General features: G+C 37.4%; 1 protein-coding gene across 5 annotated transcripts in view; it reads right to left on the bottom strand.

Moving 5' to 3' along the window:
• The window catches only part of LOC115223136 (protein unc-13 homolog B-like), a 201,774-nt gene that overhangs the window by 23,795 nt on the left and 150,479 nt on the right, over nucleotides 1-27,500 (bottom strand). For 3 of the 5 annotated variants that reach the window (XM_036512228.1, XM_036512229.1, XM_036512230.1), the window contains 8 exons: nucleotides 24,788-24,914; nucleotides 22,811-22,907; nucleotides 20,200-20,343; nucleotides 18,602-18,679; nucleotides 16,627-16,704; nucleotides 8,048-8,139; nucleotides 6,616-6,777; nucleotides 3,090-3,144 (listed from right to left, as the gene is read on the bottom strand). In XM_036512228.1, coding sequence (XP_036368121.1) covers nucleotides 3,090-3,144; nucleotides 6,616-6,777; nucleotides 8,048-8,139; nucleotides 16,627-16,704; nucleotides 18,602-18,679; nucleotides 20,200-20,343; nucleotides 22,811-22,907; nucleotides 24,788-24,914 — 833 coding nt within the window. The remainder of the gene's footprint in view (nucleotides 1-3,089; nucleotides 3,145-6,615; nucleotides 6,778-8,047; nucleotides 8,140-16,626; nucleotides 16,705-18,601; nucleotides 18,680-20,199; nucleotides 20,344-22,810; nucleotides 22,908-24,787; nucleotides 24,915-27,500) is intronic. The other 2 variants (XM_036512227.1, XM_036512231.1) reach the window with 1 other exon arrangement.

The raw sequence follows: 27,500 nt of genomic DNA, 5'->3' as shown, positions 1-27,500 counted from the left end.
AGGGGTTTTAGCTGAACAAACTGACCTCAGGATTTATTTTTTTAAGCCTAGTAATGATTCTATCAGTCTCTTTTGCCGAACTGCTAAGTTACAGGGACATAGCCACACTAGCATTAGTTGTCAGGTGATGGTGGGGGGACAAACACACACAAGCATATACATGTATATATACATCTGATAAGCTTCTTTCAATTTCCATCTACCAAATCCACTCACAAGGCTTTGATCAGCCCAAAGCTATAGTAGAAGACACTTGCCCAAGGTGCCATGCAGTGGGACTGAACCCAGAACCATATGGTTGGAAAGCTAGTTTTTTACCACACAGTCATGCTTGTGCTTATGTGAGTATTTTGAAAATACCTCATGGAGCAATGCCTGAGCCCTACCTAGTTACAGGCTGCTCTTTGGCAAGGTATAAGCCCCATTGAGCTACCCTGCTTGGAACACAATGAAGTTATGGAACTGCAGTGTGGTGGATTGTTATGAGGTAGCACAAGAGCTCAAGTGAGTCAATGGTGCTTCTTACATTGACACAGAGCAGAGGAATCCTAGATGGTCAGGATCACCAAATTCAAGAGAATAAATGCAATGCATCCAGTGGGGGTGACGTCCATGGTTGTGCAATCAGCTAATGAAAGATTCATTATGATTCAACTTTCCCCAAGACACCTGATGAAGGCTGGAGGGTATATCAGCTGAAACGTTGTGTTAACAACAAACACGATGAGGACAATAATAAATCTCTGAATGAGGTATAAACAGTAACTGCACGACAATGTGAGGTATACTTGCCATCTCAATATGGCTAACCACTAAGGGTGGGTGTTACTGTAGCTTGTAGCCCCAGGAGACGATGTTCTCCTGGGGCTACAAGCTACAGCTGGAGACGATGTTCTTCATGGGGCTACAAGCTACAGTAACATCCACCCTTAGTGGTTAGCCATATTGAGATGGCAAGTATACCTCACAAGATGAGGACAAATATCCGTCAAATGTAAATAATGTACATAATTCCTTATCTCTTAAATACAGAACTGTATTTCGAATTCAAATTCATAATAACAGAATTGGATGGTGACAGAATCATAGCAATCTGCAAAGCAGCAGGGTGGATTGTGAAGAGGCAGCGGAAAAGCTCAACTGAGCCAATGGTGCTTCTTACACTGATGCTGAGCAGAGGAATCCTAGATGGTCAATGGTCAGGATCACCAAGTTTTATCAAGAGAATAACTGCAATGTACCTATAGAGGTAGCATCTATGGTTGTGTGATCAGCTAATGGAATATTCACCAAGACTCAAGCAGCCAATTCAAATTGATAATAATGGAATTGGATGGCAAGAGAAAGTTATGGGAATCCACAAAAGCAGCATGGCGGATTATGAAGAGGAAGTGGAAGAGCTCAACTGTGCCAACAGTGCTTCTTGCATTGGTACTGAGTGGAAGAATTCTAGATCATCAGAGAGAATCATCAAGCTCTGTGAAGAGAGTAACTGCAATGCATCCATAGGGGTGGTGGCCATGGTTGTATAATCAGCTAATGAAAGATTCATTATAATTAAAGTTCCCAATTCCAAATCATAATGGAACTGGTTGGTAACAGAGTCATGGGAATCCACAAAAGCAGCATGGTGGATTGTGAAGAGGAAGTGAAAGGGCTCAACTGAGCCAATGGTGCTCCTTACACTGATGCTGAGCAGAGGAACCCTAGATCAACATCAGGGTTACCAAGTTTTATCAAGAGAGTAACTGCAATGTAACTATAGGGGTAGCATCTATGGTTGTGTGATCAGCTAATGGAATATTCACCAAGACTCAAGCAGCCACTTCAAATTGATAATAATGGAATTGGATGGCAAGAAAAAGTTATGGGAATCCACAAAAGCAGCATGGCAGATTATGAAGAGGAAGTGGAAGAGCTCAACTGAGCCAACGGTGCTTCTTGCATTGGTACTGAGTGGAAGAATTCTAGATCATCAGAGAGGATCATCAAGCTCTGTGAAGAGAGTAACTGCAATTCATCCATAGGGGTGGTGGCCATGGTTGTGTAATCAGCTAATGAAAGATTGATTGTGACCCCAAATTCTGATTCAGCATGGCCACAGTTTAAGGACTGAAACAAACTATGTCATATAAACATTCAAATATTATCCCTATTCTTCCAAATCCTGTTGCATTTCACAAGGAAGTTTTGGTTATATTTCACTTCTTTATTATTTGGTCATTAGTTAATTGTTTAATGAACTAATTGATTGCTTGATTTGTCATTAGGTTAATCAACCAATCAGTTGTGTTTGTCACAGTTCCTGCATTGCCACAAGCAACCTTGTCAATGGTATGCACTCTCTACTCCAAGTCAGCTTTAAACTAACTTGAAGCATCTGTGGTTAACCAAATGTGTTAATTGAGCAGTCAATTGGTTAGCTGGTTGAATAGTCAACCAATTGATGATTAATAAAGAAGTGAAACTGAACTTGTGTGTGTGTTCATCATTATTGGCATTATGGAAATAGTAGATGTGATCCCTGTGCCGGTGGCACATAAAAAGCACCATCTGAACATGGCCGATGCCAGTGCTGCCTTGACTGGCTTCCATGCTGGTGGCACGTAAAAAGCACCATCTGAATGTTGCTGATGCCAGTGCCGTCTTGACTGGCTTCCGTGACGGTAGCATGTAAAAAGCACCATCTGAACGTGGCCGATGCCAGCACCGCCTTGACTGGCTTCCATGCCGGTGGCACATAAAAAGCACCATCTGAATGTGGCCGATGCCAGCATCACCTTGACTGGCTTCTGTGCCGGTGGCACGTAAAAAGCACCAATCTGATTGTGGCCGTTACCAGCTTCGCCTGGCACGTAAAAAGCACCCACTACACTCACGGAGTGGTTGGCGTTAGGAAGGGCATCCAGCTGTAGAAACACTGCCAGATCAGACTGGGGCCTGGTGCAACCTTCTGGCTTTCCAGGTCCCGGACGAACCGTCCAATCCATGCTAGCATGGAAAACGGACGTTAAATGATGATGATGATGACCTTCACAAGATACAATAAAAGTGTATATAATTCAAGTAAATAAAAAAGAAAGTATTACCTTCAGTAAGCGTTTTAAGACCGTCTTCTCACAAGCTTGGGAGAACATCGATAAACTTGAAAAGGAATAAAAATGAAAAATTGTTAAAAAACTGTATGAAAAATAATGATTTACTATGTCATACTATATCCTATTCTTATATCTTTTCCTTTCTATTTTTGCCGGCAAGAAAACAGATCATTTTGCTTCTGGATATACATTCAATGATATCAAATCAAGAATTGAAATTATCGATAACAAAATTAAAAAACATAAAAACAACTTTGCAACGATATTGATTTCTTAATATAATTAATGATAATTCAACGAGCTAAACAGAAAAATAGAAAAATGTAATTATACGGCTTCAATGTTGACAAACAGCAAGACAACGTCATTAAGTGACAGTGATAGGGTTAAGAGAAAGACTTGTATTTTCACATGTATTTAAAAATTATTAAATCCATCAGGAAATGTCATGATTTATAATCAAAACAATGGCTTCGGAAATACAAATAAAGATTAAAAAATTTTTTTTTAATTTCAACGTGGATTTATTAACAGCTTTCCTTTTCTTTTCAAAGAAGTGCTATCAATCATTCCTTTGTTTCTCTTTCTTTTTTCTTTTTTTTTTACCTTGAGAATATCTTGGTGAGATGGCACCTAAAGTTAGAAGCTTCGACCATACTTCTTCAATTAATTCTTCAAGGAGAAGGCCATGTTTTTTTTTCTTATTTATTCACTCATTCATTTGAATGAAAGCAGTGTTGGTTACATGCACCCAAAGGGTTAAAAACTGGTTCACTGCAAGGGAGTGTCAGTAATGTAGTGTGGAACAAATAAATTAAGGTACTTTGTTTTCTTGCTAATGTTTATATCATTTGCAAAGGAAACATCAGCATAATACATGCACACACATTCAAACCACACAAACTCGAGCATACAATTATGTGTATGTGTGTGTAATGCCTTGATGTGTAGATACCGACGGTATCAGAGCGTGTATAAGTCTTGAAAAAATTACAAAAATTGATTCCAGGTAAGAATGCGATCAATAAAGCCATGGAAACATGCATTTGTAAAATCGTTTTTATCGGAATAGAAAAAAGTCTATTTTTATTTCTTTTTTTGCTGGTGTCTCAAATTTAGGTTAAATCAGTGTTTCTCAAAGGGGAGACCTATGGGACGGTCGGACAAGTTGTTTTGAGAAAATTTGGTTTAAATGTTTGACAACTCAGCACTATCCATTGGAGGGGGGGCTTTGGCTTGTGTATATATATATATATATTATATATATATATATATATATACATATATATAATGTGTTTGGAAGGGCATCCAGCTGTAAAAGCTGTGCCAAAACAGACACAGAAGTCTGGTGCGGGCTCCTACCTGGGCAGCTCCAGTCAAACCATCCAACCCATGCCAGCATGGAAGGCAGACATTAAACAATGAAGGTGATGATATATATATATAAAGTCTGCTGCCTTGAGTAGATATGTACATGAAGGAGAAACTTATCTAGATTGTCAAAGCATTTAGGGTCAGAACACAAGACCACCTTCGCATCCAAATGTGATGTCAGTGTGTCACAGAGTTAAGCACTAGATGTCACTGGTTATTAGTTTCAGCTGAGTGCACGGGAGCTTGCTAGTCGCATTTGCTGATGGAAACCAGGTTGGTTTTTATCTTTTGAATTATCTTTTTTATTTAATTTAGTACGAAAGGATTGATTATAATTGATTAAGAAGAATTAATTTGTATAAATAATATTAATAAAGCTGGCAGAAATATGTGAATAATTTAGGATTATTTCATAAAAGTAGAACTTTTACTTTATATTAACAGGTGCCTATTAGTCTCATTTGCCACCAAGTCATTGTGCTATCATCCTTAAAAGCAAATATATTTTCACTGAATCAAATATTCATTTCTATGCTATTTAATACATCAGTATTCATCTTTGTTGTTCAAATACACATCGCTGGCTGCTTTGAGTTATTTCCCTTTGCTCGTTTTCATTTCCTTTATGCTAATTTCCTCAGACCAGAAATGTGCTCTTTTCTTTTTTGAGTATGTCTAAGTGCCTTGTTCAGCTGTGGGGCAATTCTCTGCAGATGACACCTATCGCTGCAGAAACATGTCCATAGTTGTCTACTTGTCTCCAGACAATCGGGCTATCTTTTCTTTAAAGGTATGTCAATTTCTTTTAGAATTCTTGATTCCAGAGATTATCTCCCCTTTTTACTTGATGCTGGTCTCCGCTGCCTCCAAGTGATTGTCCTACCTTCTCTAAATGCAGAGTTAAGTTTAATACATCAAGAATTTATCTTGAATATTTAATATATCATTATTTACCTTTGTTACATATGTATATATAATCAATAATAATAATAATACTATATATATATACTTTATTTAAAGCAGCAGAAAATTCTACAAAACCTGTTACTCTGAGTTTCACGTTGCCGTTCATCGGACAGTTTTTTTCTAGTAAAAACTGTCCAATGAACGGCAACGTGTAACTCAGAGTAACAGGTTTTGTAGAATTTTCTGCTGCTTTAAATAAAGCATATTACTCTACCACTGGTATTTGAGTACTCTTTTTTTCCCACCTTGTTTCACATTTATGTGTTTACTCCGGTATATATATATATGTATATATATATATATATATGTATAAGGGTGAAAAGGAACACACGAGTTGATATATATGAAAAAACAAGTCAAAATAGAAAATGCTAAAATAATTTTATAAAGAACATTTCAGTACCGGTTTCGGTCATTTTGAGACCTTTTCAACTGTAACGATTAAATAATTAAATTTGGAAAAATTAAAAGGAAAGTTTTTTTAAAGGAATATTTGTATAGTGTTCAAATATAAGTGGCATTCTGCCTTTCTCTGTCTCCCTTGTTTGCACTTGTGTGTTCGAGGCCGTTGTGAATTATTTAATCGTTACAGTTGAAAAGGTCTCAAAATGACCGAAACCGGAACTGAAATGTTCTTTATAAAATTATTTTAGCATTTTCTATTTTGACTTGTTTTTTCATATATATATATAGTTTATCTCCTTATCCTCTTGGAGATTAATTAATCGCTTTGTAATTAATAATCTTACCAAGTAGTTCGGTTTGTTAAAAGAACCTTTATCGGCACACTTTATAAAAATTATTATAATTCTAAACATGATTATAATTAGGGCTTAGCAAAATTGCTTCACCATTTACCAAAATTTAGAAATAGCAGTTAAATACTATTCTATTACCATAAGATATCTCCCTGCTGTCTGGGAAATATCTTATGGTAGTGGAATAGTATTTGACTCCTATTTCTAAATTTCAGTATGTGGTTGAAGCAATTTTGTTAAGCCCTAATTATAATTATGTTTATAATTATAATAATTTGTATATATATATACATACACTTACACAAACACACACACATATATAAATACACAAGTATACATACACACACTTTGAAAGAAACAACAATAGTAAAAACATCTTAAGGTACACGGGTAAGTAAAGAAACAAAAAGAATAGGTACCTCCCGTCAAGTAGATCCATGAGGGGTCTGAGAATCATATCGGATTCTCCTTGGATATTGCTTCTTTGGCTAGGCTGCGCTAGGGAGACCTGTCCAGTGCCTTTGACATTCGACAACAACTTCCCCAATTCCTGAATACTTTGCTGTATTTGTGGTTGCAAACTGAAATATAAATAAAATTAAATATTAATATATAAATAAATATATATATATATATATATATATATAATTATTATTTGAGGGAATAAAATCCAAACTTACAAAAAAAAGAATTCAATTTAGAAATACTAAATCAAATTCCACACAATATAATAAATATATAAAAAATATTAGTTTTTCTACCTATTATATACATTTTTATTATTTTTGTAATTTACTTAATCTTTACTTTTTATTGTCATTTTAATTTTAACTTTTCTATTATATGTAATTTTCTAGATGGTGTAATTTAATTATTCAAATTGAATTGATAAAAGGTGATTTTTTTTTCTAATATTTTATATATATATATATATATATATACGAGAAAATATGCTGAACACAAATTTATATCATTTTTTTCCTACACATGTTTCACCCTCATGACTATTTGAAACCTCTGCACTGGATGTTCTGAGTGCATTTGGATGCTTAACCAGAACAGATCATCAGGGAAGCACTTTATTATATTATGTTACAAAGATCAAATGTTTGGATGATGATAATCTATGTAACACTTTGAACTCAAGAGTAGCATTTGTGCATCTAAGAGTACACACAAAATATGGCTATTATAGAAAGCTCCTCTTACAGAATCCAGCTATCAGTCCACATAAATAGAAGGGTAAAAACTCCCTTCGGTCATGAAAGACCAAGGGATTGCACCTAGAAAGTCATCTTCCAAGGTAGAAATTTGGGCAAGATTGTTTATGGAAGACCAACAGTCGCTCATGCATACCAGCCTCCCCCTTCTTCCATGCCACTAATGTTATTCAAGGGAAAGGCAAAGGCTGATACAGCTTGGCACCAGTGAGGTTGCAACTCATTTCTACAGGTCAGTGAACTGGAGCAATGTGAAATAAAGTGTCTTGCTCAAGAACACAACACACAGCCCCGTCTGGGAATCGAACTCACTATCTCAAGACTGTGAGCCCGACACTCTAACCACTGAACCATAGGCCTTCACAATCCACATAGTAAACAATTACAAAGCAGTATAAGTTAGAGTGTCCCTGTAACTGTGTAACTGTGTTTGTGAGTGCATGTCTATGTGTGTGTGTGTGTGTGTGTTTGCATCCAGTGCTAAAAAGTACTGCCATCAAAACAGGCTGAACATCCCTGTTGGCTGCGCCAAATTGCCTCAGTCCAGCAGCTCTCCACTTTTGTTATATGTTTACTAACCAACAAAACTTGAGTAAAAAAAGCAAGTGTATGAAATGTTAACAGGATTTACCTCTTTGCAAAAATTTGTGCTAATTCGTCCAGCACTCCATTGAGTTTCTGCTGGAGCTCTTTGAGAATGTCTGCTGCTTCTGTGTCCAACTGCAACAAGGATAAAGCAAAACAACCGATGGAGCAATACTGACAGAACGAGAGATGAAAATCTTATAAAGGGATTTTCGTAAACAAAATCAAAATACTCACGTAAGACATTAAATATTAAATGCCAATTTCAAAATTCTACATAAACATTCATTCATTAAAACAACAATATTTGACAGAATTCTGCTTCAAGAAGGCCATATAATCTCTCATATTTTTTGGAATTTTCAGAAAATTTTAGTGAAGTTTGTATTCTACACATAAGAGTGCACACGACTATGAAAAAAAATTTTTTAATTTTATAAGATTTTTAGAAAAATTTCACTTTTGGATTTTTCAAATTTTTTTTAAAAAATCACAGTTTAAAATATGGACAGTCCGAATTTTTGGCTTAAATCCCAGTAAAGGATCATTAAATGTGTTTCTGGGAAGAAAGATACTGAAAAGCATCAATATGTCAGACTGACAAACAAACAAGGAGGGTATGAGGTAGTTGTGAGATGTGCTAAAATTAATGGCTAAATAGCCCTTAAATTATGCATCAAGAAATTCTGGGGGTGGGCTTTTGCATAATTTCGAACACAAATTTGCAAAACTTTTCTGAAAATTCTAAAAAATAAAAAGAAGTTACCAGGGATAATATATGGCATGGTTAAAGCATAATTCCACCCAATATTTTACCGATTTAAGAATTTCACTCTATCCCTTTGTTATTTGTGAAAATTACCCTAGGTAATTGAACAGGGAGATGCTCCAGGTTGAGCCAATACTTTTCTGCATTCAGCAGTCACAGCTTTAGCATGAAAGGCAGATTTTTCAGGCAAGGACAGCCAGCAGAAAAATTTGGAGTAAGTGACAAGGGAAATGGTTGGATAGTATTTGTAGCTTTGGTTGGATCTTGCTTGGAGATCTGGCCAGAACATTTGCTGATGATGACTTCTGATAGGGCCCTCTCAGGATATGTCTGAGGAATGTGTGCTTATGAGCCTTGTAGGAATTGTTGGATATGAAGATGGGTGGTCAGCTGGATGGAAGGATTTTGTCCATTTTAAATAAACCTTTTGTGAAATTATAAATTGGGCTAAGTTCATATGCTATGGCACAAGTTCACAAGTTGTCTTCCAACATACATATACATCTATCTATCTGTCTGCCTGTTCTGTATCTCTCTCTCTCTCTATTATATATATATATATATATATATATATATAATATATATATATATATATCTATACACAAACACACACACGCACATACACACACATCATCTCTTAATGTCCGTTTTATATATACATATATATATATATATATGTGTGTGTGTGTGTGTGTGTGTGTGTTCATACATACACACTATACACAGACACCTAGAGGCATGCATATACATACATACACAGGTCTATGGGCAGCGAGCTAGTAGAATCATTAGCACACTGGGCGAAATGCTCAATGGTATTTCGTCTGCTGTTACATTCTGGGTTCAAATTTCGCCGAGGTCGACTTTGCCTTTCATCCTTTCGGGGTTGATTAAATAAGTACCAGTTACGACTGGGGTTGATGTAATCGACTTAATCCGTTTGTCTCTCCTTGTTTATCCCTTCTGTGTTTAGCCCCTTGTGGGTAGTAAAGAAATAGGTCAATGGGCAGTTCCAGTGTTGGGAATGAAATCAGCTTGTCAGAAGCTATTCCAAAGCCAGGCAGATAGGCTGAACCTGTAATCCAAAGCTCCATCATGGTCACACATTGCATTAGACTGATTTAGTCCAAGAATTACATAAAGGTCACAAGACTCCTGCCACTTACGAATTAATTTCATGAGTAGGTACCACAAATGGTATTTATTCAAAAGTGTACTCAACTCAGTACGGATATCTCATTCTGAATGAATGTTGTTTTTAAATTGAAACAGTATGTCAAATATTTAATCGGATTAAATAAATGCATTGAATTGCATCCAATCTTTGATTACATTTTAACAGTCACAGAAGTAGTTCTATGTCACACAGAAGAAACATTAATCTTGCATGACGACAAAGTTTGATGCTAAAAACTTTTAAATCTACAAGAAGTAAGCATTCAATAGAATTTCTGCAATCAAGATTAATTACTATTTCGGTGCAATCAGGGCAAAAACAAAACAGTTGGCCGAAATAGCAGAATACGAAGATGAAACATTTATGTTGTACAAGAACAAATCCCGATTCTAAAAACTATCAAATCTACAATAAAAATGCTCCAGAGCAACCCACTCGCCACTGCATAAAAATCTCGCCATGACCATCACTCACAAGTGAATATCGCTTGGTAGCATGTACCATGTTTTCACTAATTGTATTTGAGTATCTGTGTAGTTTTTATGAAGGCAAAAACACATTCTGGGCCAGCGGTTCTTGACCAGGGTCCACATGACCCCTAGGGGAGTCCATATAAGATTTTATTGCAAAAATTTATGAGCGATAAATTGATTATATTTCTAAAAGACAAAAAATATTTCAACAATTTTTTAAAATTGTATTAATTCTTTAAAATAGTATTTAACCCTTTCGTTACCATATTTCTGTTGAGATGCTCTGTGTTTCTTTCAATTATTTTAGATGTAACAAAGAATTTAGTAAAATAACTTGGTTATCATTAAGCTAGTGTTAGGAACATAAATTGTGACTAAGGTTTGCTGGAAGATTTTAATTCAAAATTTATGAAAACAAGACATTTGTACTACAGAGCCAGAGCCGGTTTCAGCCAGGTTGGTAACGAAAGGGTTAATTATAAAACTATGAGATTTTTTAAAGTATCAAATGGTTATGGGGTCCCATCCTGGTAAAACAGGAATCAAAGGGGTCCTTAGGCAAAAGGTGGTTGCAAACCATTGTTCTAGGCCTTCCTACCCTTGGTCTAGTGGAACAATCCAATATGTAACAATGAGAGGGATAGACAGTTGCACTAGTAGGCAGATGGTGGCACTAATTTACAGCTAAATAGACTTGAGCAATGCGTAATGAAATGCCTTGCTCAAGGATACAATGTGCTGCCTGGCACAGGAATTGAACCCATGAACATATGGTCATGGGCCTGACACAGTAGGCCACACACTATCACAAGATTATATATATATATTATATATATATATATATATATATATATATGTATATATCTATGTATATATGTCGCCTTACTAGCACTTGTGCTGGTGGCATGTAAAATATCCGAGCGAGGTCATCACCAGTGCTGCTGGACCGGCTCCTGTGCATGTGGCACGTAAAAAGCACCATTTGGGCGTGGCCGCTGCCAGTACCACCAAACCGGCCCTCGTGCCGGTGGCACATAAAAGCACCCACTACACTCTCGGAGATGTTGGCGTTAGGAAGGGCATCCAGCTGTAGAAACTCTGCCAGATCAGATTGGAGTCTGGTTTGCCAGACCTCAATCAAATCGTCCATCCCATGCTAGCATGGAAAGCGGAGGTTAAATGATGATGTATATATGTATGTATGTATGTATGTGTGTGTACACACATTTATAGCTATGTAAACAGTACCATGTACATTGTGTGAAGTGATTGGTGTTAGGAAGTGTATCCCAGCTGCAGACACCATGCTAAAGCAGACACTGGCCCTTGCCATAGTCTTCTAGTTTGCTGGCTCCTGTTAAACTGTCCAACCCATGCCAGTAAGGAAATAGATGTTAAATTGTGATGATGTGATGATAACAAGACAAATGGTCACTACAGCTGTTTCTAACGCATTATTTATTGATGAACAAATCAATTCCATCATGAAAAAATGTTTTCTTCAGGTGCATTAAAATTCAAATCTAAAATTTAATATTTAAGATTTGGCACATAATATGTCGTTGCCAGTGCTGCTAGACTGGTTCCTGTGCAGGTGGAATGTAAAAGACACCATTTGAGCGTGGCCATTGCCAGTACCACCTGACTGGCCCTCGTGTTGGTGGCACGTAAAAGCACCCACTACACTCTCGGAGTGGTTGGCATGAGGAAGGGCATCCAGCTGTAGAAACACTGCCTGATCAGATTGGAGCCTGGTGCAGCCATCTGGTTCACCAGTCCTCAGTCAAATCGTCCAACCCACGCTAGCATGGAAGCGAACGTTAAACGACGATGATGATGATGATATATATATATATATATATATATTTATATATATATATATATATATATATATATATATATATATATATATATTGGTTTCAAATGTTGGCACAAGGCCTGAAAATTCAGGGGAGGGGGCAAGATGATTACATTCAACCCCAGTACTCAACTGGTACTTATTTTATTGACCCTAAAAGGATGAAAGGCAAAGTTGACGAAGGTAGAATTTGAACTCAGAACATAATGACAGCTGATATACCCTGGCATTTTGCCTGGCATGCTAATGATCCTGTCATTAACTACAATTTGAGGAAAAAAAAAATAACTATGAGTGAGAAAAAGAAATTTCCTGCAGAAGTTAATCAATAAAAATAAACTGACCATAGAAATATTAAATGCCAATGTGAACTTTAGATCTACTTCCCCCCTCCCCACCCAGCACACTGACATGAAAAGAATACTTGAACAGAATTTAAATATTTATGTATGTTTTTCAAGTGAAGTTTTATTTGTAGTGAAATGACAGGCTCAGCTTATGCCAAACCCTAAATGCAAATAGCAAAGATATACAAAACCAAACTCCAAATAAACTATTGTTTGGTTTGTGTCAGCAAAAATTTTCCCAATGAAATTTGCAAGTTTGGATAAGTTTTTATGGCATGGAGAAGTAATTGGCCTAACGCTCTGCTTGAACTGTCAGTATCCTTGTTTGCCCTACATGTATTCTTTCCGAATCTATGAGATTTTATTAAATGTACTCTTTTACTTGTTTCAGTCATTTGACTGCAGCTATGCTGGAGCACCACCTTTAGTCGAGCAAATCGACTCCAGGACTTATTCTTTCTAAGCCCAGTACTTATTCTATCGTCTCTTTTGCCGAACAGCTAAGTTACGGGGACGTAAACACACCAAGCGATGTTGGGGGGGGGGGGGGCAAACACAGATACACACATACATATATATACATATATATATGACGGGCTTCTTTCAGTTTCCATTTACCAAATCCACTCACAAGGCTTTGGTCGGCCCAAGGCTATAGTAGAAGACATTTGCCCAAGATGCCACACAGTGGGACTGAACTTGGAACCATGTGGCTGGTACGCAAGCTACTTATCACACAGCCACTCCTGCGCCTGTAGATAACTTTGTTCGAAATAAATACTATGTTCAAGCTAGGAGGATCTATGAACAGGTATATTATACAGACCAATCTCTTTTCTTTTAGCAAGAGTAATTAAAATTTTAAAATGATTGCCTCAGATTTATTAACCATTTGCTAGTCCAAAGCATTTTCACAAGTTTGGGATCTTATCCGCTTGAACGGCAGTTTTTAACATAATTTCTTGGTAACTAAAAAATTTAAAACTTCCTATACTGGTAGAATGTGTTTATAAAACATCTTTTTCTCTTGGCTTTATAGAGAAAATTCTATAGTTTGTAAGATATTTGTTGTTTTTTTTCTTCAATTTCTGCAATTTCAACCAATCAATGACGTCTATTGAGGTGAAAAGCATTCTGTGCCATATGAATATGTCCCTCGTTTAAGAAACAGATTGGGTTTATTTACATTTGTGAAGAAAAAAAAGATACCCTTCCCCCCACCCTTACACTAACTAACCCTAACCGTAAAAGAGATTGAAATGCAACAGATCGATTCTAGGGTCATAATTATGGGTGACAATTTCATACGACACTGCTAAAAAAAAACTGCCATTCAAACCAAAAAGATCTCAAGTTTGTCCTAAATGTCTACCCTTGTTTTCAGACTTTTAAGTTAGCCCTTGTTTCATACATTCTGAAAGTTTTCTTTTCATAGGTTCAAAGTTTCTCTGGTGGTTGAAAAAAATTGGGGATGTATATCATATATAATGTAAGCACATTAGAGAAATACATCCTGTGGGTCACATACAACACACAAGACAGGCAAAGGGTTAATGTTAATTGTCATGAAACCCAAATTCTCTTACATGTACATAATCATTAATGAGCCAACTAGGTAACTTCTATGTGCTAGAAATACCAGTCAAAACTCACTCACATTCATCATCATCATTTAACGTCCGCTTTCCATGGGTTGGATGATTTGACTGAGGTCTGGCGAACCAGACTCCAATCTGATCTGGCAGAGTTTATATAGCTGGATGCCCTTCCTAACGCCAACCACTCCGAGAGTGTAGTGGGTGTTTTTACGTGCCACCGGCATATATATATATATATGTATATATTTGTGTATATTATACCCTACTATTAAGAGATGGGTATTGTTAGTAAATAGGGTTCTAAACAATGTTCCCTTTAAGCTCTGCACTTGTGCAAGAATGTACATGTTTTTCAACTAGTGCACAAAAAAAAATGTGTGTGCACAAGCAGTGTTGGGTTAACCATAAAGCAAATAAGCAGGTGCTTAGGGCACCAAGAGAAGGATGGGGGTGGGGGTGGGGGTGGTTGTGGCACAGAAATGGTAAATGGTTTACAGTACAAAAGAAATTAATTGAAACTTGTCAAAATAATTTTCAAAGTGGTTTATATGGTTGGAAATATAATTTTGAAGTCTTCATGGTGTCAAAGTGAGGATCTTAGTGGAGGCACATGGCCTAGTGGTTAGAGCAGCGGACTCGCAGTCAAGGGACCGCGGGTTCGAATCTCAGACTGGGCGATATGTGTGTTTATGAGCGAAACACCTAAGCTCCACGCGGCTCTGGCAGAAGGTAATGGCGAACTTCTGCTGACTCTTTTGCCACAACTTTCTCTCACTCTTTCCTCCTGTATCTTGCAGCTCACTTGTGACGGACCGGCGTCCCATCTAGGTGGGGAACATATACGCCAAGGAAACCAGGAAACCGGCCCTTATGAGCCAGGCATGGCTTGAGAAGGAACAAACAACAACAAAGTGAAGATCTAATGTAGGACTTGGCAATAAAACAAAAAAAGAGGAAACTTTTTAAATATAAATAAAGTGGAAGTATATTGTTAGTTTTGTTTCATTTTGAAAAATAAAAATTGGTTTTATGGTTTATTATTGTTTATATTATGAATATATTATGAATTACACATATATGAAGGCACCAAAATCTTTTAAGTGTTTTGGGTCTGTTATGGGTCTTAATCTGGTCCTGCATACAAGGTTTTCAAGATGAAGACAAATTTTCTTAGATTGAAGGTTTCTAGCATGGATGCACATGTACTTTGAAAAGAAAGGTAAAATTTGGCAGACAAGCAAATTTCTGTGTAAGCCACAGCACAAAAAAAATATATATATATAAGGGGGATTATTAGCTCTAAAAACACTGTCTGAAAATAAAATTGGATGGCCATGGCTGGACTGCCTTTGAACACAGGTTTGTTTAATCAGAGCTTATCCAGGAGCAATATCAATAACAAAAACAATAGCAATAACAGTCAGTTAAGCATGGAGCGTTATATATTTCAAAATTAACTGGTCGGTAATTAACGAAGATAATTTCAATAAACGAACCGAGAAAATGAAAATTCTTAAGAAGATATTGCTAACAAAGATAAATGAAGTTCAACCTTTTTGATACCAACGTGCCTGAGACCACCTCTGGCTCTGTGATTCAAGCTTGCAACTTTAATGTGATCTAAATTAAAGCCTTCCAGCCAAGTTCCATGCTAATTTATGTTCTAAACACCAGCTCAATAATGGTAAGATTATTTTACTAAACTCTTCATTATTTTTGAAATTAATTGAAATGAAATGGAGTATTTCAATAGAGATATGGCAACAAAAGTGTATATGTGATCTAAATTAAAACCTTCTGGTAAAATTCTATGCTAATTTATGTTCTGAAAAATACCATTTCAATGATGTCAAGGTTACTTTAGTAAATTCTTCATTAGCTTCAAAATTTATTGGAAGAGAGGCAGTGTATTTCCAGCAGAAATATGTTAATGAAAAATTTAAAGAGAACTAAATTAAAACCCGGCATCAAAATGTCTTGCTAATTCATGCTCTAAGCAGCAACTAAATATTGGCAAAATTACTTTTCTAAATTTTTCGTTATTTTGAAAGTTAATCAAAACAAAGGCAGATTATTTCACCAAAAATCATCATCATCACTGCCAACACTATCATCAACATTGCCGCCGCTGCCATCGCCACTACCATCATCATAATCATCTATTGTTTGTTTTCCATACTGGCCTGGCTCAGACAATTTAACAGGATCCGGTGAGCCACAGGGTTGTGATAAACCCCAACATCAGCTTTTGACAGGGCTTTTTTACAGGTGGATGCCAACCACTTTGCAGAGCGACAACAGAATACCATAACATTAAGACATTGAATTATTAAATTGATTTTTATATTGGAAGGAAAAACAGATGGGTGTGGGGCATTAAACATTCACAAATTTGGTCCTTACCTTCTCTCCGCCCATTGACTCAAATACTTTCTCTAGTTGGACTCTTAGTTGTTGGATATTGTTCATTAGAATACAAGCCTGAAACATGAAACATTATAAAGTGTAAAAGACACAGCATAGAATTATCACATCATCTATTATCACAAATATTATCACAAGTATCTATTTCTGGGTCTTTTATCTTTGACTTCTTTCAGTCGTTGGACTATGGCTAAGCTGGGGCACTGTCTACAAAGGGGTAGTTAAATAAATCAATGCTAATACTTTATTAATTTATTTATTTATTTATAGTAATCCCTTGACTATCTCAGGTGTTACGTTCCGACCCCCACCCCCCGTTATAGATTAAAATCCACGAAGTAGAAACAGTACTGTATTCTTTTACTTGTTCCAGTCATTTTGACTGCGGCCATGCTGGAGCACCGCCTTTAGTTGAGCAAATCGACCCCGAGACTTATTCTATGTAAGCCTAGTACTTATTCTATCGGTCTCTTTTGCTGAACCGCTAAGTTACGGGGGACGTAAACACACCAGCATTGATTGTCAAGTGATGCTGGGGGGACGAACACAGACACATAAACATATACTAACGCACATACATATGTATATATACATACATATATATACGACGGGCTTCTTTCAGTTCCGTCTACCAAATCCACTTACAAGGCATTGGTCGGCTCGAGGCTATAGTAGAAAACACTTGCCCAAGGTGTCACGCAGTGGGACTGAACCCAGAACCATGTGATTGGTAAGCAAGCTACATACCACACAACCATGCAAAACAACATCATACACCCACCTCCCAAGTTCTGCTTTCCATACAGTATCTGCAATTCTTTGTTTATTCATCTACGGTACACTACATATTTTCTTTTGAAATATTTTAATTAATGTGTTGTACAGTGCAGTACTGTACTCTATTTATTTTTATTAATTTATTAATTTTTAGGCATGAAAATGCTTATTTTACCACAGAAATAACTAAAATCTAAAAAAAATAAATACCTATCAGCCGCAGATATTTTATCAAACTCTATTCACTGAAATGTTAAGTCACAGTTTGTTTCTGATATAAAAGGATGCAACGGCAGTTTACACCAATAAACAAACTGCAGACATGCATGAACAAACACACACAAAGGGTTTCTGCACAGTTTTCATCTACTAAATTCCAATCTGGTGTATCAAGCTCAATGTCCATTGTATGTATGTATGTATGTTTATGTCAAGTCACTTTCGAGTGCTACTGGTAACATGTAACCCAGTACAACCTGTTGCATGGTCGGGTCGTCGGCGACTAAACCGGCAACCCCACCAAGCTTGCTTGGTGAGGTGGGTGTTTATTGGACACCCTGCGGAATGAAAAACAAAATTTGTCAGAGAGCGGAGGAACTCTTGAGAGTCAACGGCCATCCAATAAATGTCTTAAGGCTGTATCATGCGCGGGGACATAGAAATAATTGGACTGAATACCTGATCACGTGGTTAAACCATTGGGAGTGAAGGACTCCTAGCCTTTGTTAGGGCATCCTTCTAGGAGAAGGTAACTCAGGTAACTGGGATAACTCCGACATAAAACCTGCGGCTCAGTGGTTACCGATGATGTTGACTTGTTCTTCTTTTCGGATTATGGCTGCTGTTGCTTAGTGAGTGGGATTGACTCAGTGCACAGCCTTTCCTCACTTTAAAAAAAATCTTCTTGCACAGGTATTGCATGATAACAACATCGATTAAGCTTCGTACAATGGCCATACTCGATAACGAGGGGGCAGCCACTGTATGTATGTATGTATGTATGTATGTATGTATGTATGCATGCATGCATGTACGTATGCATGTATGTATGCAGCATGTATGTATGCATGTATGTATGTATGCAGCATGTATGTATGCATGCATGGATGTACGTAAACAGGCCCACACAGATCATGAAAATGTTTGTTGCCATACAAGTATACTAATTCCATCTTACCGTTTTTTGGCGCCCCGTATATTGCTCAAAGTCTCTCTGAACGATTGCTGCATATGCCAGAAGAACTTGATTTATTGTCTGAAAGAAGGGAAAAAAAAATGGGATTAAAAGAAGAATGAAGAAATATTGTCATCAATTTTGGTAATAAACAAAGTTCAAAGAAATTCTTGAATAAAATCCAATGCTAGTGGTGGTACTGGAGGTGATGGCAGTCATTCTTCAAATCAATCCATCATTGACTCATGGACATGTCATGAGTCCTAGGTAGGACTCCTAGAGCTGGCTACCAAGTTTCAATGGGTATATAAGTGACTGAGCTCACAATATCACCCTTGAACAGAACAACTGAGTCCATTGTAGAGTCACTCATTTACTATGGTGGAGCAACATATGTGAAATGAAGTGTTTTGCCCAAGAACAAAATGCATTTACCAATCTGGGAATCAGAACCCTGATCTTACTACCACAAATGCGACACTCTAACCACTAGGTCATGTGCCTTCTCCAATTGAACCAAGAGAACAATATTTCCATTGGTTTTTTTCTTTATTTCCCCCCCCCCCCCCACAATTATTAACACTGTCTGTTGGCTGCAACTCTCGATAGATGTGTCACCAATTTTTTGGCGCTGTGGTGAGATTTGAACTCGGAATGCATTGTGTCAGAACAAAAACTGCATGGTACTCTATTTACCACTCTAACTGATCTACTAATCCACTACACTGTTCCCACTCCATCAGTATATTTTTTATGGAGCACCTCACCCCTCTTCTACAAAAATGGGGCAAAGCTGGCCCCAGCAGTATTTGAACTCAGAGCACAGTGTACTGGAATGAATATTGCAAGGCAATATATCCACCTCTTTACTGACTCAGCTAATTCACCAAAAATAGAGGAGGCATCCACACTCTGCCAATTTTACAGAATATATCTTTTTTCAGTCCTATATTTAGGAGATGAGGAATTATGTACATTATTTACATTCGACAGGTATTTGTCCTCATCTTGTTCGTTGTTAATACAATGTTTCGGCTGATATACCCTCCAGCCTTCTTCAGGTGTCTTGGGGAAATTTCGAACCTAGGTTCTCATTCCTAAGGTATTTTTCAATGTTGTTATTATTATTATTATTATTATTAATATTATTATCATTATTATTTTGTGCTGGTGGCACGTAAAAAGCACCAACTGATCGTGGCCGTTGCCAGCCTCGCCTGGCACCTGTGCCAGTGGCATGTAAAAAGCACCCACTACACTCATGGAGTGGTTGGCGTTAGGATGGGCATCCAGCTGTAGAAGATGCCCGAGATGCCACACAGTAGGACTGAACCTGGAACCATGTGGTTGGTAAGCAAGCTACTTACCACACAGCCACTCCTGGATAGTCCAAAAGAACAAATAAATGGTACTGCAGGTTGTAGGCATCAAATCTACTACTCGTGCAAGACTCCAAGTTAAAAAATAACGATACTATGCAGTGGGATTGATCTCTGAACCGTGCGGTTGGAAAGCTAACTCCTTACCACACAGCCATGCCTGCATCTATGTTTATAATATTGAAAACAAAATAAAGTAAATTCAAAGTTTTAAAAACTTACTTTTGCAAAACGTGCCATATAATGTTTAACGATTTCTGGATCGGGACATTCTAATTTTTTAATTACATCGAAACACTGATTCAATTGAGTAAAAATATCAACCACTGATGTTGAGAATAGAGCATGTTCAGAACTTTTGACGAACTGAAAAAGGAAGTTGAGAAAGTTTTATTAGCAAAAAAAAAAAAAGAAGGAAAATGGAGAAATGGAAATCGTAAGTGGAAAGAACAAAAAAAAAATACTGAAGATTTGTGAAAGAAAATATCTTAAAAATGAGAAGTGAGAAAATTCTAAGAGAAGAAATATACAAAAAGAAAACTGCTAACCTTTTTAACTTACATTAATGCTATGCAGAAAAATGGTTATTTATTGGTCTTTTTATTTAATGGTAAAGAGTGCAAAACTCTTGTGTGCATATGTATGTGAAGGTACATGGTGAAGCAGTTATGAAACTTATTTCTTTACTACCCACAAGGGGCTAAACACAGAGAGGACAAACAAGCACAGACAAACGGATTAAGTCGATTATATCGACCCCAGTGCGTAACTGGTACTTATTTAATCGACCCCGAAAGGATGAAAGGCAAAGTCGACCTCAGCGGAATTTAAACTCAGAACGTAGCGGCAGACGAAATACCTATTTCTTTACTACCCACAAGGGGCTAAACACAGAGAGGACAAACAAGCACAGACAAACGGATTAAGTCGATTATATCGACCCCAGTGCGTAACTGGTACTTATTTAATCGACCCCGAAAGGATGAAAGGCAAAGTCGACCTCGGCAGAATTTGAACTCAGAACATAGCAGCAGACGAAATACGACTACGCATTTTGCCCGGCGTGCTAACGTTTCTGCCAGCTCGCTGCCTTGAAGCAGTTATAATACTATACTCAGGATCACAAGATCATGGTTTTGATTCCTGGGCCAGGCTGTGCATTGTGTTCTTGAGCAAAACACTTCATTACAGACTGCTCTGCTATCACTTTGATATCAGACGTTAGACACGCCACAGACCTGGACAGGTAAAGTGTTTTTGATTGCAGAAGTGAGCTAACCATAATTCTTTGGAGGGTTGTCCTCAGGTACCTCTACCATAGGGTCCATTACATTTTCCTGATGGATTCCCAAGCACAACCGACTGAAACTATGAATATTGTCCAACTGCCTCGTCCAACCCATGCCAGCACAGAAAACAGACATTAAACGATGACGATGATGATGATGTCTCATTCTTAGTCTATTGCTAGGTCTTCCGCCAGCTGGCATAGCTCCAAGAAGAAGCTGTCTTGAGATCCTCTCCTGTGACATTTCAGTCACATGTCCATAGTGCTTGAGCTGTCATTCTCAATGAAATGAACATACAGCACATACATTTGGCCATCATAAACTAACCATCTTTGCATGCTTCTTCAACAAGAAAATGAGGAAGTCCTATTACTCACTTACAACAGGTGAGTCCACCATGTGTGTATGTGTGTGTGTGTGTATCTTTTATTGTCCTGCTATATTCAATTCTTGTTGCTTTTCACAAGAAATTCTGGGTCCTCCAAATCCATCTTAGTGTATAAAGTTGATCTACCTTTTTAGGGTTAGGGTTTGGACTGAAAAACTTGACTTGTATTCCAGCAAACATAGTATAATTTTCCAGCTACAGTTGGTACTCATTGTTAATCGAGTGAACTGCAGCGACATGAAGTGAAGTAACTCGCTCAAGGTCTACAAGGAGCTGCTCAGTCTTGGAATAAACTCATAACCTAATGACCATGAGCACAACACTGTAAGCATCAGACCATGCATATTTACTATAAAGTATAACTCCAGCCCCAAACTGGCATCCTGTCGGTTATGATAATGAGGGTTCTGGTTGATCTGATCAACAGAACATGAAATTAACCTGCAAGTGGCTGAGTACTCCACAGACACAAATAACCTTAACATAGTTGTCAGGAAGATTCAACATGACACAGAATGTGTCAAAGCTGGCCTTTTGAAATACAAGTACTACTCTTTTACTTGTTTCAGTCATTTGACTGTGGCCATGCTGGAGCACTGCCTTTAGTTGATCAAATCGACCCCAGGACTTATTCTTTGTAGGCCTAGTACTTATTCTATCGGTCTCTTTTGCCAAGCCACTAAGTTACGGGGACGTAAACACACCAACATCGGTTGTCAACGATGTTGGGTAGACAAACACAGACACACAAACACACACACATACATATATATATATATACATATACATATATATGACGGGCTTCTTTCAGTTTCCGTCTACCAAATCCACTCACAAGGCTTTGGTCAGCCCGAGCTATAGTAGAAGCACTTGCCCAAGGTGCCACACAGTGGAGCTGAATCCGGAACCATGTGGTTGGTAAGCAAGCTACTTACCACACAGCCACTCCTACGCCTATTCATTTTTGGCAGCGGAGTGAACTGGAGCAACATGAAATAAAGTGACTTGCCCAAGGATACACTGCTTCACCAGGAACTGAACTCATGACCTTATGATTCTTAGTTGAATACCCTAACCACTAAGCCACGTGTAAAGAATAAACCATGAAATGTAGACTACAAGTATAAAGTGTGAGATTCTTCTTTGCTGTACGTACCCCGTCTTTTTTGTCTCTCTCATAAGCACCTCTTAAGTAATCCATAGATACTACATCATTTTCATTTAGCCACTGCATGACGTAAGACTCAAACCACCTGTATTTTGTGGGGAAAGAAAGAAAAAATTACAATTTAATATATTTCATACAGGATCACGTTTTAAATAAATGGGAAACAAACCTCCAAAAAAACAGACTTAATACAACAGAAAAAAAAAACTTATAAAGAAATAACAGGTTCAAATTATTCAGTGGTATTTAACCCCTTCAATACTAACCCACCTACCAACCTACAAAAATTTTTTCTTTGGTTTTATAAACACAAAAACTTTACCATTTTAAAGTGTTTATATTTAAGTGAGAATGGAAAGGTTGCAAGACGCAACAAAAATTTTAGGAAAAGAAAAATAAGAAATATGTGGAAATTTTACAGGTGAGTGTGTTAAATTATAAGGCACAAAAAATGACTCTCCCCAGACACAACAGAATATGCTTCAACATACGAACTCATATAAAGAATCTTGCAAACCAAATCCCAAAACGAGATGTTATAAAAATTTTCTTAATTTATTGAAATTTCTCACTCAGGTGAAGAAAGGAAACAAAACTCTTGTGTCAAATGATAACGACTTTAAAAGAAAAAGGGAGATAATTTCAGGAAATTGAACATTAAGTTTTTAACTATATCGTTGGTGCCATATTTCTGTTGCAGTACATGGCTTTTGTTTTGATTAATTTAAAAAATAACAAAGGAATTTAGTTGGATAACTTTATCAATATAAAGCTAGTATTTGGAAGATAAATTAAACGAAATTTCAGTAGTAAGATTTTATGTAGAACATTTTAAAACAGGAAGATTGTGTTATAGAGCTAAAGGTGTTCTCAGATGGATTGCAATCAAAAGGGTTAAAGTACATGTCTAAGGAAAAAGACTGATCTGTGCCTGCAGGCAAGGGTGACAACCATGGACAAGTTTCAGCCTGTTAGACCTCATCCGCATACTATATATTCAACTCAAACATATTTGATATGCTAGCATGGAAAGCGGACGTTAAACGATGATGATGATGATGATGATGGTATATTTAGGACTTCCTTTGAACATGATTCACCGGATATTTGCACCTGTATGTGGAAACCTGGGCAAGGTTTTGTAGAAGAATGGCAGTTACACGTACATGCTGTTCTCCCTGTTAATTTATGTGTCACCAATGCTGTCCAAAGGAAAGGCTGTCACATTAGGGGTGGTACAGTCTGGCACTTGTGTAAGTACAGGTGTTGTTGACAGAATTCAAAGGGGTCAGAATAAGGATGGCAAAGCATCCTGTCCAAAGCTTCTCCCAGAATGGTACCTTTTGTTATCCATCCGTTCTCTCCAACCATTATTCTTTGGAGGGTTGTCCTCAGGAACCTCTACCACAGGGTCCATGATGGATTCCCAAGCACAACCGACTGAAACTGCCTCATCCAACCCATGCCAGCATGGAAAACAGACATTAAATGATGACGATGATGATGAAGATGATGATGATGAGGGTGATGATGATGATAATGATGATGATGGTGATAATTATGAGGATGATGATGAAGATGATGATGAGGGTGATGATGATGATGATGATAATTATGAGGATGATGATGAGGATGATGAAGATGATGATGATGAGGGTGATGATGATGATGATGATAATTATGAGGATGATGATGAGGATGATGAAGATGATGATGATGAGGGTGATGATGATGATGATGATGATGATGATGATGGTGATAATTACGAGGATGATGATGAATAAAGAATTAATAATAAAGAAGTTATTTTACTAAATTTTGCCCCCAAACTCTCAATTATTTTCAAAAGGAATTGAAACACACACAAAAGGTGGGGTGTGTGTGCAAAATATTTCAGTAAAAATATGGTCACAAAAGAGTGAAGGAAACGAGATATTTAGAGACAGCAGTGTAAAAGATACTAACGCTGGGTAATCTGGAACGGTTCCCTTATATTGAGGCACATCAGCAACATATTTAGTGTATAACCATTTCACTTTAAAGTGAAGATTCATATATTCAGAACTCTTGCATGGTTTTTCAGCTTCATCTTCTGTTAACACAAAAAAAAAACATAAGTTATCCAATGAAAGAAGATGCGGCAAAAAAAAAAACCCAAAAAACAACAAAGAACTTTGTACTGAGAAACAGAACTCAATGATATTGGCTCCCACATATTCGTCATAATCCTTATTGTATACCATGTAGCTTATTGCTCATCCTAGTACCTTATTGTAGAGAGCAGTCATGGGTAAACTGTGGCCAAGGGGACATTGTGAATAGCATGCAACCCCACCCCGAAGAAAAAAGAACAAAATATTATCCAGGGGTGTGTATTCTGGGTGTGCTAGGTATGTGCTGCACATTCGTCAAAAATGGTAAATTCATTATAAATACTAACCTTGCTCATTAATTTAATTTCTTTTACTCTCTTTTACTTGTTTCAGTCATTTGACTGTGGCCATGCTGGAGCACTGCCTTTAGTCCAGCAAATCGACCCCAAGACTTATTCTTTGTAAGCCTAGTACTTATTCTATCGGTCTCTTTTGCTAAACTGCTAAGTTACGTGAACTGGCCTTTCCTTTCATCTATGAAGAAGGCCTGGTTGAAACAAGTCCCTCTTGCTACATATGAGAACCATCCAAGGTGGTTCAACTCTTTAGCATTTAGATAACACTCTCAAAAGTAATACCTGTTTATTCACATAGTTTTGAATTGCTAATGCATTGTCTTCATCATCATCATTGTTCGACCGTGGTCGAGACAATGGAATTTACTATGTTGCGCCAGACTTCACAGTCCATCATAGCATTACGGAGGTCCTGTTGCTGGATGCCTGTATCCCTGGAGATTACATCAGGGTAGGAGAGTGTGCGCCCTCTGGTGTTGCGAGTAGATGGCTTCCAGAGGAGAAGAGTAGAAATTACTTCTTTTTCAGCTCTACAACAATGTCCAGCAAACTGGACTCTCCTACCTTTCACAAGAGATGACACAGGTGGTAATTTCCCATATATTTGCATTTTAGTTGGATGGCGCCTCCACGAGAGATTTTGAGCTCTCATAAGGAGGCAAGTGTAGGTTCCATCCAACCGCCTCTCAAGCTTCTTTGATAACGTCCAGGTTTCTGAGCCATATAGTAGGATTGTTCGACTGTGGCTTTGAATATTTCAAGTTTGAAGTCTCTACTTAGATTTGATAACCAGATCTTATGCATGTCATTACAGGCTGACCAGGCCATACCCTTTCTAGTTAGAAAGTCTTTTCCAGATGATGATATGTATGACCCAAGATATTTATAATCAGAAACCATATTTAAAGGTGCACTGTTGAGAGTGTGGATGATGCAATCACTGTTGGACAGGCACTTGTTTATGTATTCAGAGGCTTGTTCAAGAGATTGTAAAAGAGACTGGGCATTGGAGAGAGAATCACTGATAAGAGCGATGTCGTCAGCAAAGTCAGTGTCTGTCAAGTACTCAGCTGGGTGTCTGGAACTTCTTCTTGGTTTTATTTCAAAGCCCTTGCCAGAGATGGTATCAACTGACATACGTAGCACATAATCAACAACAATGATGAAAAGAAATGGGGCGAGTGTGTCTCCCTGCAGTATTCCGGCTTCGATCGAGAAAGATGATGTTTCTCCATCAGGGGTTAAGATGGTTGAAGACGTATCTGTGTAGAGGACCTTGATGGCAGAAATAATTTTGTCTGGTATCCCATAGAGCTTAAGGATTTCAAACATCTTGTACCTATCTACAGAATCAAACGCTTTAGAAAAGTCTACAAATACCATTGCAAGATCGCGATTAAATGCTTTTGATTCTTCAATAAGTCTGCGCAGGCATAGTATCTGGCTCAGCGTTGAGCGCCCATGTCTGAATCCATTTTGGTTCTTTCGGAGCAAAGGTTCAACAAAAGGACAAGACGATTTTGTCTTACAGCTTTCAGGTTTTGACGATGTGATTGTTCCTTCATAGAATCACAATGAAGGGTAGGTGTGAGAGGCTGGATCTCTCATACAAGTAGAACATTTGGGCTGGATATGGCCAGCTTAATCCTTTAGCATTCAGATTACTCTGTCAAATGTAATGCTTATTTATTTCTATTGTTGTGAATTAACCATGCATTATATCAGAGCTTTCAGATTTTGATGATGTCATCGTTTGTGCTTAGAATGACATTGTAGGGTAGGTATGAGAGGATGGATCTGGTCAGTTTGAATACAAAACAAGTAGAATATCTGGGTTAGACATAGCTGGTTTCACCCTTTGGCATTCAGATTACTCTGTCAAATGTAATGCTTCTTCATTCACGTTGTTTTGAATTGATAATGCATTACATTACAGATTTGAGATTTCGATGATGTGATAGTTTATTCTTTGACTCACATTGAAGGGTAGGTATGAGAGGCAGGATCTGGTCAGTTTGAACATAAAACAGGTAGAATATTTGAGGTGGACATGGTCGGTTTAAATATTTAAAATTTAAACTTGGTCACAGCTAACAGCATTGCCAGAAATAAAAGAAACATGCCATCCATTCATTTTGATTAAACTAAAAATTCTTGAAATAGAATTTTCCAAACAATTTAAATGAGAAATGTTGTCAAGCATAAAATCCAGGACAGCAGGAAAATGGT

This window comes from Octopus sinensis, linkage group LG22 (genome assembly GCF_006345805.1).
Source record: "Octopus sinensis linkage group LG22, ASM634580v1, whole genome shotgun sequence".
NCBI classification, from domain to species: Eukaryota; Metazoa; Mollusca; class Cephalopoda; order Octopoda; family Octopodidae; genus Octopus; species Octopus sinensis.
This window is presented reverse-complemented; position numbering and strand designations above follow the sequence as displayed.